The 17,571-nt window shown below is 39.6% G+C and overlaps 1 protein-coding gene across 1 annotated transcript in view; it reads left to right on the forward strand.

Moving 5' to 3' along the window:
* Window positions 1-12,819: 12,819 nt before the first annotated feature.
* NDUFS4 (NADH:ubiquinone oxidoreductase subunit S4) overlaps window positions 12,820-17,571 on the forward strand; it is a 46,596-nt gene continuing 41,844 nt past the window's right edge. The window contains exon 1 of the mRNA XM_072359458.1: window positions 12,820-13,319. Within this exon, the coding sequence (XP_072215559.1) occupies window positions 13,234-13,319 (86 nt within the window). The 5' untranslated portion in view covers window positions 12,820-13,233. The remainder of the gene's footprint in view (window positions 13,320-17,571) is intronic.

Raw genomic sequence — 17,571 nt, forward strand, 5'->3', positions numbered from 1 at the left:
ATCTTTGTTTAAAGCCACCAAGGGGGGACAGCAGCTCAACCACTTACTGCTTATTTTCATGAGGGAGGTTAGAGACACTCACTGCTTTGTGTAGCTTTTCTTTCCTCTCCCAATGTTAAGAGAAGCTGCTGCCAATAAGTAAACCTTGTCTAAGAAATGAAGTTGCATTTTTTGCCCTTCCACACATTCCGTGAAGGCAAATAGTCCTACACGACTGGGCTTAGTACAGACAGCTCTTCTGGGACTTATATTACTGAGCTGGAAAGAGATCCTGGATGATATCCCAAGGAAGGAAAGGATGCACTGATATCTTCTGATAACACTGTACTGATAAGCTAAACAAGTCTAGAGCATGGATGAGAAAGCATAGCATGAAATTGTTATCAATGTTCCTGGCACAGTTTTGACTCAGGTCAGCTACTGCTATGCCACAATTCAAAGTCATATTCCAGGGATTCACATGGACCAAGGATTATCCCCAACAAGCGGTTCAAATACAGCTCACGTAGTCAGATGGGCAAACATGCTAAACACACAGACAGAGACCTTGCCATTCCTATGAGCTTTTGCAGCAAAGAACAGTCCTTAGTCCATTTTATTCACTGAGGCAGAGCCATCAAGTCAGATCTATGTACTGAATGTGAGAAACCTCTCACTTACATGGACTAAGAGTTGCTAGTATAACTTCCAAGTGATGGAATGACATAAAGTCACAAATGAGTAGTGCATCACACTCATCTTCATTCTCTAGTGAAGGCATACACGAATCAACCTGTTCCTCATTCCTTTAACTGCACTGCTAAGATTTTTCTTGGAGCATCAAGAAAAGGAGATGGCAGGTACGCAAATATACTCTATTAGAATCCTAATATGTAAAAAGTGCATAAATAGTATACTAATAATACAAAACGTTCTTGTTATTAACGTATTCAGGGAAAAAAAAAAACAAAACTGATTGATTTGAATAACTCCAGTGAACCTCACAATCTGTCTTTCTGCATAGGAAAAATGCCAGATTTGGAATAAGTAGTTGCCTTATGGAGTCTTGGCGTTTTCTCCTGTTCAGAAATGCAAACTGTGAAGTTCAACCGAGCTATGCAAATCATCCTGTCTTTTGCTTCTCTTATTAGGCAATTCTGTCTTGATGCTCTGAGTAATGAACTACTAAACAGTCTCAGTGGTACACAGGATCAACATGTTACTTCAAGAGTGGAGATACTCAATAAATAATTGTTTGGAATAATTTCTTTCATGTTGGAATTAAAGAACTGCACAAACATAGCTAGTGGGACTGAAGCAAGGAATGAGAAAGAATGAAGCACTGTTGGACACACCTCATGGGTTCCTGGTACCACTAGAAATACCCCAGGTGCACAGCTCAGTCAGATGCTAACTAAACCATATGTGCAGAGATAATTCACATCTCCTTTTTTTTGTGTGTCACTGCCCTGTCTGCATGAGAACAATTTACCTTACCTACTAAGCATAAACACACCATGAAGCTCTGCTTTAGAAAGGATCAGAGCAATTGTTACAATATAAAGTACCAAAATAAGTAAGAGAATGAAAAAAAAAAGGAAGTCTGAAATAATAAAATTAAAATAGTCAGATGGACAAATAGTCCTAGAAAACAAGTAAGAGGAATTAAAACAAAGATGGTTATGTGGCTTTGTTTTTGTTCCAGAAAGTTGGTTTTACAGCAGTTAATTTGAAAGTACCATCTTGTAACATCCCGTGGAGAGAAAACTGCCTTTCCAGAAGTAACTAAGTGGAGTTTATGTTATTACCTTCACAGTTCAGAAGAGGCAGAGAATTGCCATGTCTCCATCAGGATTTTGCAGATGTAGTTAGCAGACACTAGCTGACTTGAAGATAAAATAGAGCATAAGGGAAAGAACTAATAACAGCCTCTGAACCTCCACTGTTATGCTAGCTGGAGAAACCTGCAGCTGATTTCGATCATGCCAGATAGCCTAAATCCAGTGCACCACAGTGCAGTGTTAGTCCTCCACTCTTGAGAGATTTGTATGTGCACAGTTTGGTGCTCTTAGGAAGGTCTCATTTTATGTTTTCTGAAATAAGATGAATTGTTCTCCAATTTTTTCTAGTAGAAGAATTTTCTGTCTTGGGTAGAATTGCTTGAAGGTATTAGCTACAAAAACACTGATAATCCTGGCTTGGATTTTCACTGGAAAGGACATGGGTGACCATCTTGCTAAGAATGACACCCAAGCTATAGCAACATTAAATGTAAGAGTGAAAAAGTGGAAACTCCCACAGAATAGTGACTGCTGCACTTAAAGGAAATGTTATCAGTGTAATGTGCTGAGATTCATTAATTGTTTCAGACCTAATAGCAAATCATTAGAAAATAAAGTCTTAATCTCTATTATTTGGTCCACACATTATGGAAGAAAAGACTGTTACAATTTTCTATTGATATGAGGATTTCTGGGACAGTTACCTTTTCTGGCATCAACTCTACTTTAGTCAAATTACCTACTGCTCATATATTGTTAAAAGGTGCAGTCAAGAAAATCCTTTGGTAGGGAAGTCACATTAGCCTTTAAAAATTAAAAATGCTGTTTAAAAAAAAAAAGCGCCACTTATACTTTCAAAAACTGTTAATTTTTACTCTCCATAAAAAGAAGAAAAAGAAGGGAATGCTGAAAAATGACTAGAAATATCCTCTGAAACAACAAGTGTCTTTTTGTTGTATTTTACAATCAAAATCCACAAAACTATGAGGTCATAAAACTTCTAGGTTTTTGAGTTTTATTTTACAAAAAAGCTCTCACATACAGAAATCACTGAAAATAAACAGAAATCTGTTTTCTTCACATATTCTGCTGAAAATAAACTGCGTTTTCAGTCATCTTGAGACACTTCTGTGAGGGTTCTTCAGGACATCTTTCAACAGGCTACATAGTCATTGTATTCTAATCGCAATTCTATTGCCAGAAACTGGTAATAGGGAAATCAGGGCTCAGGATAATAAAAAGAAATACGGTCTTGCTCCAAATATTGAGGTAGAATAAGGAAATCTTGCATTATTTCTTTGCCATAAAAAAAAGAGGATTTTGTATGCCAGAAAAAAAGCAGGACTGGATATTTCATGAAATAGGGAATAAATAACACAACTTGAGTAAAATTGGACTCAGCTACAATCAACTTCCTGTAAAAACATTCACTAGGAATTATAAGTTTGGAGCTTATTCTTGTAAGAAAGTATTTAATTTTTTACTGATATTTACAGTTTCAGACATCCCACCATGGTCTTCTTCCATTACCATGCAAAGTTTAATTTCTGTCTTACATATTTCAGCTGGTTGTCATAGCAAGCGGCAGGAGCAAATGATACAAAAGGAAATATATAGCTTCTTATAGACCTAGCAGAAAACCTTCAAGTTCTATGAGGCTGCCCTATAGATAAGATCACCATCTATAATTATGGTCTTTGATCAGAGAATACATATAATTGCATATATTTTTGAGGAGGTCTTAATACTGATACAAGCAAATATGAGCTTGCTAGAATGATATTCAAAACTCTACAGTACAAGGCAAGAATTAATTCATCAATTAACTAATTAATTAAAAAGGAGGCCAAGAGGAGAGAGGTAAAATGTTAGACATAAAATTTGTCCTACTGGCATTAAGTAGTCAGATACTGACATTCTTTGATCAGATATTTTCAAGCACAGAAAATGCAATAGTGATAATCCAGTTGGGCATCAGAAAAAAAAATGTGTTATGATACCATAAAGGAAACTGTTTGTTACACTGGAAGGTGAGGATTACTAGAATAATGGCAATATTAAAGCAGTAAAAATGGCTGGGGAGGGTGGGGGGGAGGAGAAAAAAGAAAAAAAAAGGAAAAAATAGATGATCACAAGTAGTCCTGAGAAAGGAAGTATCAGACTAGAGCGCTCCTCAAATATAAAGATTAAATTATTCGTTAAAATGTAACAAAAGTTTAACTGTAATTATGTTGTTTAAAAAAGTTAAGTTATATGACCACTACAGATGAAGCCAGAGATAAGCATCCACAAAAAACTGGATCTGTAAATTTACAGGAGACTACACTGAGGAAATACTAACAATTATACAATACAGTTATGTAATCTGGACATCCTACACAGGTCAAACACAGTCTCAAAATACGATAGAAAGAGCAACGAAGTTCTTCAGCAGTCTTCCAGAAGCAGCAGTGGGGCAAGTCCAGATGCCCTTAAGGGAGAATTTCACCATTTTATTACAAACATTACATGATGTAGTTTCCTGAGACAGGAGAAGACAGGATGAGCTAGAAGTTCCCTTTCCTAATGTCTGGTTAAAAAGACCGTAACACTTTGCCACTATGTCTAGAAATATGACTTATATGACAATAACTGAAGGAAGCAAAAATCTGGAAGTAATTCAGATTTTTATTTTTAAAAATAAGTAAATAAACTAATGACATGCTGAGTCCGCTGTCTCAGTTCTTAACAGATTCCACTTGCAGTGCCAGGTTTGTGGCAGATGAATAAATCCTCACATAATCTATTTAACTGACAGTCTTCTGACCGGATGGAGACCTGGTGATTTCCATGGGAGGGAAATCCCAAAACTGTGCAGAGTTGAACAAACATGGCCCTTTCCCAGAAGAAGCAGCCCATGAGCGCTGTTGGGATCTGTTGGCAGTAAGAAATCCTGCCCACTTGAAGCAAAACACCAGCACTGGCAAAGAAAGCAAGAAGTGGGGTTTTCTTCAGTCTGATCAAGCAAACAGGTGCATAATGGCAAGGAGCGCATGGATTGTCATTCCAGAAGAAAAACAAACAACAACAACAAAAAAAAAAACGTCTTGCAAAGTTTACATCACAGCACTTAGATCCTTTCTCTTCTATGGTTCTGAACAGCAATAGTATAAGATCCAGCTCCTGCCTCAGATCATATGAGGCATAAAAAAGCCACTGGCCTTGAAAGTCCTGTTTACAAGAAAGTGAAATGGCACTAATGACAAACTTAGGAAAATAATTTTAAAAAAGCCACAGAACACATAAATGTCTTGTGGTGTGCAGACAGAATATCATTAAACTCATAAAACTGCACCTTTAAAAGAACATTTATAAGTTGGAAAAAAAAAAAAATCTGTGTGGAAGTCAGAATATCATCATTTTCATCACTGTTCTCTGAAGCACCTGCTAGAAGTAATTTTTACGGGTAACTTTTATGACAACTTGAAAGGACCTTAATCTAACCAAATTTGTCAACTGCACCATTTCACAGAATCACAGAATGATAAGGCCTGGAAGGGACCTCTGGAGATCATCTAGTCAATCCCCTCTGCTAAAGCAGGTTCCCTAGCATAGGTTACACAGGAAAGTGTCCATAGAATCATAGAATAGCAAAGGTTGAAAAAGACCTCCATGATTATCTAGTCCAACTGTCCACCTACATAAATACTTCCCCAGTAAAGCATGTCCCTGGGTATCACATCTAAACATTTCTTGAACACCTCCAGGGACAGTGACTCAATCACCTCCCTGGACAGCACATTCCAGTACCTGACTGCTCTTTCAGAGAAGAAATTTTTCCTAGTAGCCAATCGGAACCTCCCCTGATGGAACTGGTGGCCATTCCCTCTAGTCCTATTGCTAGTTACACTGGAAATAACTACACTGGATGGGCTGACACCCATCTCAGCACAACTTCCTTTGAATCCCCAGCCAGTACAGATCCCTCTGAACGGCCTCCCTACCTTCAGGTAGAATGATAGTTCCTCCCAACTTGGTGTCACCTGCAAACTTACTGAAGTCCCTTTGTCCAGGTCATCAATAAGAAGGCAAGTTTCAAATATCTCCAAAGAAAGAGACAGCACAACCACTCTGGGCAGCTTGTTCCAGTGCTCTGTCACTCTCGAAACAAAGTTTTTCCTCATGTTCAGAAGAAACTTCCTGTGTCTGTGTTTGTGCCCGCTGCCCCTAGTTCTTTCACTGGGCACCATCAAAAAGAAACTGGCTCCACCTACTTGACTGCTGTCCTTCTGATTCCCTTCCTGATGTCCTTCCTTTGTAAGTATTGATTAGACCCCATCTCATTCGTCTTTAGGCTGAATAGTCCCAGGTCTCTCAGCATTTTTTCATATGGGAGATGCTCCAGGCCCCTCACTGTCTTTGTAGATTTCCACTGTATTCTATCTAGAAGTCCCCCGTTTTTCCTGAACCGAGAAGCCCAGAACTGGAGACAGTCCTCCAGATGCAGTCTCACCAAGGCATAGTAGAGGGGGACAGTCAACTCCCTTGACTTGATCACCATGCTCTTTTTAATGCATCCCAGGATCCTATTGGCCTTCTTGGCCACAAGGACAGACATGGACACACACGTTCAGTCTGTTGTCCACCAGGACACCCAGGTCTTTCTCAACACAGCTCCTCTCCTCTCCAGCAGGTCATACCCTAACCTGTATTGATGCACATGGTTATTCCACCTCAAGCGTAGAACTCTAAACTTGCCCTTGTTGAACCTTACAATGTTCTCTCTGCCCAACTCTCCAACCTGTCCAGATCTTTCTGAACGCCAGCACAGCTTTCTGGTCTGTTAGCTACTCCTCCCAGCTTTGTATTACCAGGAAACTTGCTGAGGGTGCAGTTTATCTCTTTATGCAGGTCACTGATGAAGATGTTAAACAAGATCAGATCAGGTGCCAACCTCTGGAGAACACTGCTGGCATCCAACTAGACGCTGTGCTGCTGACTAAAACTCTCTGGGGTCTGCCAGTCAGACTGTTCTCAATCCACCTCACTGTCCAATTGTCCCCACTGTTTCTGTACTTACATTCTTTATGTGTTTCCATAATTCTAAAACAATTTTTTTTTTTATTATTTTTTTTTAATTTTTTTAATGTTTCTTACTGGACAGCCTAGTTGCTTCACCAAAGTGAACATTTACTACACATTTTAATAATTTCCTGATCTCAAAAACAGTAAAAAGTCTCTTCCTTTAGTGAAATTGGTGCCTTTCAGCACCTGTTGTTAATACCATTCAAAAAACAGGTAAGCTGAAGAAAAGAGAATACCTTAAAACTATATATAAAAAGAACTCAAATTTCTCTTACTTGTGAAATACGACTCCAAAAAGGTTTTAGGCAATAAAGCGTGGATCAGATCCCTGAAAGACTGAGCTTCAAATGGCACAAAGTAGAGAAAGTAAATCACAGAACAGACAAAAATGTTAGTTTCAATATACGGATATTACACAAAAATGTTAGTTTTAATATAAGCATATTCTATACCTTTAAACAAATTAACAAGTATTTTTCTCAGATGCTCTTTATCTGAATTCTCAAATGCATTTATTTTTTTTTTAGCTTACTCTATTGCTGTTTTCATAAAGAATTAGAAACTTTAAAACAGAAATATTTTCAGCAATTAAGAAATATTCACTAATTTTGAATTAAAGGGAAATAGAGTTAAAAAAATGATAGTTGCAATGCATTACATATTATTCTGTGATACAGAGTGTTCAGCAGCATTATGTAATTGCAGTTTTTAATCTTTTTTTCTTTCACATTAGCCAATATAGAATTCTTTATCTCAAACCCTATATATCACTTCACAAAGCCCATAAAATCTCATCACCTGAACTTAGGGCTGATAATACACCACCAGATATATCAGGTATAGATTTCTATTGTGTGCAAGAGAGGAACTTTTTAATTTTTGCAGCATGAAAGCAAAACCAATCAACAGCTATATACACTATATACTATATACTCTGTCAAGGGTGGAGAAAAACATTTTCTTAAGTTCATGAACCTCAGGAAAATCTCAGGTGGAAGTATGATTAATATTTGCATCATTGATGAAGGACTGCTAAAAAGAGTAGAATCTCTAAGAATTGCTTGTCTTTTATCATGCTAAGACACTCCCACTAACAAGTACTCCGACACACCCAGGATCCTTCAAAAATCGTATGAGAAAGCAGATGGCTATAAAAATTCAAAGACTAAAATCTGCTTCACCTCCAGTTTAAAAGAAAAAAAAAAAAAAAAAAAAAAAAAGGAAGAAGAAGAAGAAATTACTCTACAGATGTTAATAATTGTCTGGGGTGGGAGTCGGGAAAGGGGGAGGCTGGCTTCTAAGTAAACAATACAAAGAAAGACAAAGAGGTCCCTGCTGATGTAAAACAATAAAAGCAGTTTTCTCAGCAGTGTCAGCTTAGCAAGCCTGAGGGTCTGTATTTTAAACCCCAGCGGCCTGACGTCACTCACCCTGATGGTGTGTGTGAAGGAAGCTATCTCCCTGCGATGAGCGACCTGAAAAGTGTTTTCAAAGCCCAGTGGGCTAATGTCACTCACACCGAGGGTGGATGGTGGGATCTCTCAGGGTGGCAGCCCGAGGGAAGCGAGCTGCAACACCAGCAGCCTACCATCACTCACTCTGATGGCAGGGGGTCAGCTGGGATTCTTTGGTGGCCTCCCGGGCAATAGTTAAAAAGACGATTTTGGTTCACATGTCAATGTCTAGCTTGAAAGCAGGGAGTATAAAAAGTGATTTTTTTTTTTTTTTAATTGTAGTTCACAAGTGGCAGCAGTGCAGTCAGGAAGGGGAGTTTCCCTGCAAGGCTGTTTGATTGCATGTGAAGCTTACAATGGAGCTGGTGTTGCCTGGTTTTAATTTTTTTCTCCTGTATGAGCTGAGATGTTTTATTCCCTCATATGAAACAGGGGGGGAAATTAAATCCAGAAAGCTCTGTCTGCACTTTAAATTTCATATGCAATCAAACAGACTATACAGAGAATATTGTCATCTTCCTTATCAACCTGGCTGCTATATAGAGGATGTAAACAATTACTAAAATTCCCAAACATTGTGTTTGGTCCATCATATGGTCACTCATCTTTTGATGCAGAAATTGACATTTGGGACTAAATCTATTAAATTTACCCTGTGCCTGAATGCAGAGAGGGCTGAAAATGGATACATAAGAGAAACAGTCTTTGTCCCTGTGCAAATACTCAAAAAAAACTGTAAGCACAACCACAACCGATATTTCATCAGAGTGAGCCCTCATGTTGCCAAAGTATGTTTTTCAAACTAAAAACTTGTTCAAAAAAACTATGTTCCAGTTAATTAATGTGAATAACATAGTACATTTGAAGCTATTGTCACGCTTAGTTACATGAAGGGTCAGAATGCAAGAGTTATCCAACACTAAAACGGTTGTTTCTGAACATAAAGGCAATAAAACCAACATACAACATGGAACTGAGAACACATGTAGCTGTAACCAGAATGATTAGTTTGCTTGAGTGTTATACCCCCTTTCTACCACTTTTTTGCCACTTAAAGCCTTCAAAATCTTTAAGAATGATGCTATTGTTTCCTCTATAGTTCCTCCAAGCCACCCAGAATAAAATACAACAATTCAAAACAAGAATTCATTAAGAAATATCTCTAGACTTCTCACTTTTAACTGCATTTTATTTGAAATTATTATAGTCTATTATTATTTCCTTGGGCATGGAATAAAGCTGTACAGCCTTACTTATACAGAAAAACAAAAACAAAAACAAAAAAGTAAAAGGTTTTCTTCTTAGATTCTCACAACGTGTGCTGCTCACATATGTCAGGAGAAAATATGACTCTAACCCTGCATAGTTAAGCTAATAAGCTTTCTCATAGAGTGAGACAATAGGAACTGTGAGCATACTGTACAGCACAATAAGTGCTGGCACATAAACTGTTTCGGTCTTGAGGGACAGTGTTTCACAGTATATCAGTGACAGAAGACCAGCTTGCAGCCAGAATTATGAATGAAAAGTTTAAGCCTTCATGAAAGTATGGACTTCGGATGATTCTTTTGTGGTCACCTCAAAAATTGACTTATTGTATTATTTAGGAGAATAGGGCATTTAATGTTTTATTTTCTAGGACTGTGCATATGCACACAAATTGATTATTTAACCTGAGATGCAACAATTCAGTATATCTTATATATACAAACACATTATATATATGAATACATTACACAAAGCCAAACAGATAAAACAGTATACACTCAACTTAAAACTATGAAGGAGTAACTTAGAGACTTATTTGTAAGTCTGTTAAAAGTGGGAAAAACTCCTATCTCTCGCCCTTTCTCAGGGACCAGACTGCAAGGGGACTGTTGGTGCATATTAATTTCACAGTAAACTGTGTACTTGGAATTGCCACACATGCTGTCTCTGGAGAGCTATGGATATTTGTCTAGAAATAGTCTCTTGTGTTTGTGACTACTATACAATAATACTTCAGCAACAAATGCTATGGTTACATTTATATTAGTAAATAAACAGTCAAAGGACCCTTTTGTACCCCTGATGCAGCTCAGCTTACGTGGCACAGCTCACATCCACAGAACTAAACTCTTTCTCCTCTTCTCCCCTGCTCCAAAAACACAATCCAAAACCCAGACTGGCCTCATCCACACTGCTTATTAGGAACAGTCTCTGGTCCACACTGGTTCCCAGACTGCTCAGACATTGTTTGGGACAGTGCTAATTGGCCTGGGCAGAAACCTTTCCAGGGACTGTGCTAACAATTAGCAGCACGTTCACTTGTGCACATGCTCAAGCCCATCAGGCACTGTGATCTAGCACAAGACAGTACTGTTTCTGCAGCTGCCAAAGGCTGCTCCTGATTTTGGCACCTTCCTCCAACGGATCCAGTTAATAAAGTGACAGTTCCAAGCTCCAGCTGCCCTGTACTACCCTGTCCTTTCCCCATCACCAACAGGAGAAGTATCAGGAAAAGCAAGAGTTCAAAGAAGTGAGCCGTAGGAAGCATTCATCTGAGGACCAAACTGCTGCTTCCATCTCTGACAGTGAAAGAAGACAGCAGATGCAAAAACTCTGAAACCTGAATCTTCAGATGAGCTCTGGTTATCTGAAAACTGACGGAGAGTAGACAGACTCAAACAGCTTGCCCCAGTTTGAACAGCTTGCCACAGTTTACATTTGGACCCTCAAGAACAACTGGTCTCACCAAACCGCTCTTTAGCAGCTGATGTCTTTGAACAGCTTAAATCTCCCTCTGCTTCCAGGATAAGACAGATTTCTCTCAGCTGAGCCACCACAGAAGGTACAAGTTTAGATTAGCTGAAGTGAACCTGAGTTGGTATGTTGGCGTCCTATAACCTGCCATCATTCAGGCCACTATTAGGGAGGGATAAAAATTGCTGGGTTTCTAAGATGCAGATGTTCTTACTCTGTCTGCATATGACTGAAGATTCAGAGAGAGAGAGAACATGCATGACTAGATACATAACTAATACAGATGGGAAAAAAAAAAAAAAAAAAAAAAAAAAAAAAAGTTTTTCAGTCTTCTCTCAAAAAACTTGTAGAAAAACTAACAAATGCAAAGGTTCATATTTTCCATCCTATATGCTTCCTTATAGGCCATGCTCAATTAATCACTGCTACAAGATTATTCCTGCTGTCTGCCTTACAACATCTGACTTTGACCATGTCCACTAATGATGGAAAAATTCCACTAATACTACTGTCCACAAAACTACCAAAATGGGTAAACTACTTTCCTTACTTTGTTTGTAACACTCTGCCCAGAACAATTTTTCACTTTTCTTCTTTTTCTGCATAGCTGCTGTTGTTTCGAAAGAAAAAAATATTATACTTTTTCATTTCCCCATAATTCAGTAATATTTGACGGGAAGAAAGTGTAGAAAATTACATATTTGAGTGGGAAGTACTAACAGAATGATTTACAACAGAAAATGTTTTGCAACCTTTGCCTAATACAAAGACTATGAAATAGTGGCTCCAGGTCTGACATTTAATTAGGATTATATAATACAAGCATGTGGCTTGTTTGTTCTCATTGGAAATTAATGTCCTGTTGATTTGATAACTGCAGAAGAAATTTGTTAAAGGTTTGTTTAACTTTTCACTAAAACCATCATTCATCTGTCTTACTTTATTTCAGACAGGGAAATGCTGAGTTCACTTGCTTGTAGAATTTTTGTATCTGATTCCGTGCTGTCAAAATAGAAAACAAGGCTGGCTTCTCCCAGAGCAGCTCACAAACTATTAGTTAAAACTAACACTTCCTCCTGCAGGAAATTCACAACTTTTTTGTCTAACACTCTGAAGTATTTTTCCAGTGTTTCAGTATGATCAAAGCTGAAACTTCAGATAAGCTTTATTGTACCTTCTCCCCCAGACTGTAAGATTTCAATAGTAAATATATATCTAATATATATGTGCATATTAAGAATGCAGACTTCTTTTTCCCCAGAACCCAAAACTTTTCAGTCCCTCACAATATTACAAATCCCATTCTAGCAACGTTTCCAAAAGCTCTAGGTCATTTGAGGTTTTGGCACCGAACACAACAGTATCTGACTCTTCCTTTAAAGCAATCTGTCTTCTTCAACTATGAATGCAGCATCGTATTCCACGACGTAAGTGCTGTTACCAACTTGCCTTTGATAGATAATACATTAAAGATATCACTTTAAGAGAATAGGGGTCTTGCTGGTCTTCTCTGTTCATCTGCAACAGATGAAGTAGTTTAGAATCACAACAGCCCTTCTGTAAGTACAGCATATGTTAAATGCTTGTTTACCCTAGTGAACCAAGAATGTGAATGCAGTTTAGACACTAAAACATGTTCCATAGCATGCTAGAAAATAGACGAAAGCTGAGCTTTGGTTGTAGAGCGCATGCCGTTTTGACTGGGAAATGGAATGAGACAGACTAGTGCCAGAATTACCAGAGCCACAGCTGGGGCAAATTCACGCACTTGCACAGGACGCAGGGCCCCAGCCATTGAGGCACAATGGCGGCAGCAGGCCGCTGCGGCTCCCGGCCTTCATAGGCAACGCGCTGTTTGGGCTGCGACGTCGCTGGGCCTGGCACGACGCCGTTACGTCAGAGCAGCAACCCAGGGGGCCAGCACCCTCAGCTCCGGGAACAAGACAAGCACAGCAAGGCCGCTCGGAGGGGCCGAAGCTCTCAGGCCCATCGACGTTCGCTGCAGACGCCGACAGAACAGCAATCTCCCCGCTCCTCCTCGTCTCCCCTTCCCGGCAACTCGAGCCACCGCAGTCCGGCACCGGCCGTCGCACCCAGCCTTCCCGCACGCACCCTCCCCTTCCTTCTCTCCCGCTCGCCTTCGCGTTTCCTGTCTGGGCGGAGGAAGTTTGGCCCAGCGACGACGCCGTCCCCCAGCGGCTGAGGCGAGCGTCATGGCGGCGGCTCTCTCAATGTCAACGGCTCTGAGGCACCTTGTGGCGGGTAGCGGCGCCGCCGCGGTCCGCTTGTCGCCGGCCAGGTAATGAGCACCGCGGGCGCTCGCCGGCCGGCAGCACGGCCGCCCCGCACCGACGGGCCCGCGGGGAGGCCGCGCCGCTCCTCTTGAGGAGCCTGAGCCGGGCCTAATGCTCCGCCGCGGCCGCCTCGGGAGCTGGGCTGACGGCACAGTGCGGGGTCCCTCCGTGAGCAGGGGAGGCCGGGCTGTGAGCGGGCGGCCGGCACAGGCCTTCCAGCGGGGCCGGGCCTGTCGGCCTGCGCCTGTCGGCCTGCACCTGTCCTTCCGCGCCGTGACCGCCCGCCCCGCGTCCTTGTGGCGCCCGGAGGCCGCAGCTCCTGGAAACCGCTGTGCCCGACTTCCCGCAGACTTCCCTCCCGTGCCCCGTGCTGCTCTGAGGTTTTTCCTCCTCCTCAATACAAGGCCTTTGACATTTTCTCAGGGGATGCGTAGCTGATCTTTCGCTGATGCTTCACTGTGATCCGTGAAATAGTGCTGGAAATCACTTAATAATTTTTTGTTGGCACTTAGTTGTTTTTGTTTTGTTTTTGTTTTCCTTTGAAGGAGAGACGTTACCAACGACTTAATGCATTGCCCAGCTTGTAGCTTAATGCTTGTAGCCCAGCTGTGTGTGTGTTCTGTATGTGTCCCAAGGTTTTGTAAGACCTCTTCTGATCAGGAAAACAAATGAAGTTCACTGCTGTTTTCTGTGAAGGCTTTGCTTTCCTGGGTTAGGGAATGTTACAGTAATTATTGAAAATATCTGTGTGCTTTCTACACGTTTGTTTATTTAAATCTACACACAGAAGACTGCATACATACACTTAAAGGGATAAAAGGGTTAAAGCCATACTGTTTTGGTTTTACCCTTTTTATTATGCCCCGACTGTTCCATTGGTTGCCGTTCCCCTTTAAAATGACACCTGTTCTACAGTGCTGAAAATTAATCGTCAGACTCACAAAAATGCTCTGGAATCCGTGAATATGAATTTAGGAGCTTGTCTGCGCTAATGCGGAAATTTCCTGTTTGCATCTGGCTGCTTGTTTCTGCCTTCCCTTTCATACCCAATAGTACTGATGCAAAAAGTTTCCTGCACTGCTGTACCCTGGAGCAGTCAACTTATCCAGGTTAAGAATAGTTTTGTTTGTTTGCGTGAAACACACAATTTTCAAAGCAGTTATTCCAGCACAAATAGTAGGATGTAAAAGAGATGGGAATGAACAACATGGAGATGTGTGGTAGGGACTCTGGAGTTGTCATTTCTTCTGGAATAAGATCTATCCAACAGAAAGAGAATTACAGTATTACAGTATTTGGGTACTTTTTTTTATTATTATTATTATTTAATTTAATTTAATTTTTTATTAGGAGGGATCTTGGAGATATTTGCCTTGGGGGAAGTTAAATATGTTTCACATTTCATGGGAAAGTAGTCTGATTATAAATCTGCAAGGTTCTTAGAGAAGAGGCTCTGCAAGTCTCTTTCACTTAGTTTAACACAGTTTTGCAATCATTGCATGCTGGAAGACTGAAAATAAATTTTTCCTTGGAACCAGGAGACCTAGAGTACTGTGCCTTGTTCTGGGCTCCCTAGTACGGGAGAGACATGGAGCTACTTAAGGAGTCCAGCAAAAGGTAAAGAAGATGAAGAAAGAACTGGTGCCTTACTTTTCTTCTATACAGAAAGGCTGAGAGAACTGAGACCATTCAGTGTGGAGAAAAGAATTTAGCTTGGGGGAGGTTCTCATCATTATACAGAACACTCTAAAGGCTGGATAAAAGAAGATTGAGCAAGGTTCTTCAGTAGTGTCCAGTGCCAGTAGAAGAGACAGTGGGTACAAAGTAGTTCACCATAAGTTCCTCCTGAACACCAAGCAGCACTCTGTTCTGTATGGGTGATGGGAGCACTGACACAGGTTGCCTAGAGAGGTTGTGGAGCCTCCTTCTTAGAGTAACACAATTGGGAAATAATTGTTCAGCCCAAGTTATGAGTGCAGACACCATTTCTGATATCTTTAGGAAATGATGCATGTCTAGCTAAGATCACTGAAGCAGCAGTTACTGAATCCATGCTTCTGTCTCATGGCGAGCCTAATAGACCATTAGCAGCTGGGACTGCAGTTTTGAAGCTTTCACAATGTAAGATCTATTGTCTCATGATCTTAAAGTTATGTTGAATGTGTTTGTCTGAAATAGATGTCAGTGGGAAGGCAGTACCTTATATGTCTGCCTTTCCAAATTATGTAAAGTTTGACCGCTCAATTACTGTCAGACAGAATTTGATTTAAGTGGTACAGTTTCATGTGAATAGGAGGAAAATAAAGGAGGGACTCTCTTAAATGTCATTGACTTGGGAAAGATCACAGTTTTCCCTTGAACTAGAGAATGTGGGTAGGTTGAGCTGGGAAAAGAGAACTTTAAATGCTCTATTTGAAGAACAAACAAATTTATTCTGAACTGAGAAACAGCTATTCATTCCAAAATCACTTAGAATTTGAGGGTCCCTTTGTCTCACAAGATATCGCAGTCATGATACAAAGAGAATCATTCATGTTGCAGAAGCAGAGTGTTTTGTATGTGCAGGTGTAGTATCTGGCTATCTAGTCCTTACATTTTATAAAAATGGATTGTTCTTATCACTTTTCAGTGAGAGATAATGGTTCTTTAAAATTTACTATTTGTTTCTAGTAATTGTGTTGCAGAGACTCTAAGGGTGATCAGAAATGTTCTGCTAATTCATCATAATAGACACCTGAAGTTAGCAGAGTGAGGAATTTAGGATAGTTGTGTAGTAAAAAGCCTGTTACTCAGTTCATGCCATATGCTCAAGAGAATGAGGAAATCTGGGATGCCATTTAAATATTACTCTTCCATTTGCATATGCAAAGTTGGCAAGAGGTTTGCTCAAAACAGAAAAAGAGGGGGAAGCCATTTTTGTGGAAAATAAAGAAATTCTAAATGCAGAAGAAGCATAGCACTTTGTTCAGTTGCTACCTTGCTTTTTCATCAGTAACAGGGAAAATGTTTCACCTTTCGTTTACATTTATTTGAGAATAACTTAACTTTTTCATGCCAATGTTTTGTTTTATTTTTCTCTTAATTATTTGTTTTCCTCAAAATAGTATTTCTTTTGTTGAGTATTTTGTTGCAAATTTTGTTGCACATTTCTTTTTTTTAAGAAAAGATTTGCAGTAGTCATGCATTGCAGAAGTTGTCTTACTTCTTATTTCATCCACCTGTTGTGCATGCTGGCCACATTCTCACATATGCCGTGTGAGATAAAGTAAGTGTTGTGTTCTCAGGTTAAAACACATTAGATGCTCTGATTTTTATTTTTTATTTTTATTTTTAAAAGAAGTAGTACTGCAATGTCTGATTTTGTCTAAATTGATTCCTGTGGATGACTGCATCTGCAGACTCTACCTGGGTTAAAATTTCAGGATAAGGATAAAAAGTTGGTGGGAATCTTAGCCTTACTATGTGAGTTGTACTTAGGCATAGTCTTTTGGTTGTTCAGAGGGGAAACAGGCCTTTTAAAATATATATTTAACTTGAATTTTACAATTCAGTTTTGAATTTCTATTTTCTTTTTAATGTATATTAGAGAAGGTGTGGTGAATGAAACTGTAATACTGCTAATTAGTGCAGCTGTAAACCAAAAGGCCTAATGAAGCTCAGAGGAATTTCTTAGTCAGATTTTAGTGATGTGTAGGTTTGGAACAGACTTGAGGTGAAATATGGAGAGACAAATATATAAGGGGAATAAAAGATGAAAAACACTGCAATTTGTTCAGTTAATGAATATCAGTTTAGAAACAAAACTGTAAGCAGAAGCAAGTCTTTGTCTGATCTTGCAGACAGCCTAGAGCACTAATGTAGAAGTAAATGCTGCATATAACTAAGTACATACTTCATTAAAAACACATCTCTTTTGGCTGTCCACACTCCTCTGACAATAACTGTGTGTGTATGCAAGGGAGTATAGTTGTGAAATATTACTTATTCACCATGATTGAAAGCATCACCTGCGGTTATTCTTTTTTTGTTGTTTGTTTTTTGTTTTATAATTACTTGTCCCTTGAATGATCTTTTGGTCTCTGTTTATTGTGAAGAAGGAGCTGTTGCCCCATCAGTTTCGCATGCTTTAAAAGACAAGGAAGAGTTCTGACAAATGGGTTAATTTCAGTTCTGTTATAGTGCTTTCTATACAATATCAATATTAATAATCCTTGCTTGCTTCTGTCATGCAAGAGCTGGTGAGTCAGCATGACTGGT

Source organism: Excalfactoria chinensis, chromosome Z, assembly GCF_039878825.1.
Source record: "Excalfactoria chinensis isolate bCotChi1 chromosome Z, bCotChi1.hap2, whole genome shotgun sequence".
Classification (NCBI taxonomy): Eukaryota; Metazoa; Chordata; class Aves; order Galliformes; family Phasianidae; genus Excalfactoria; species Excalfactoria chinensis.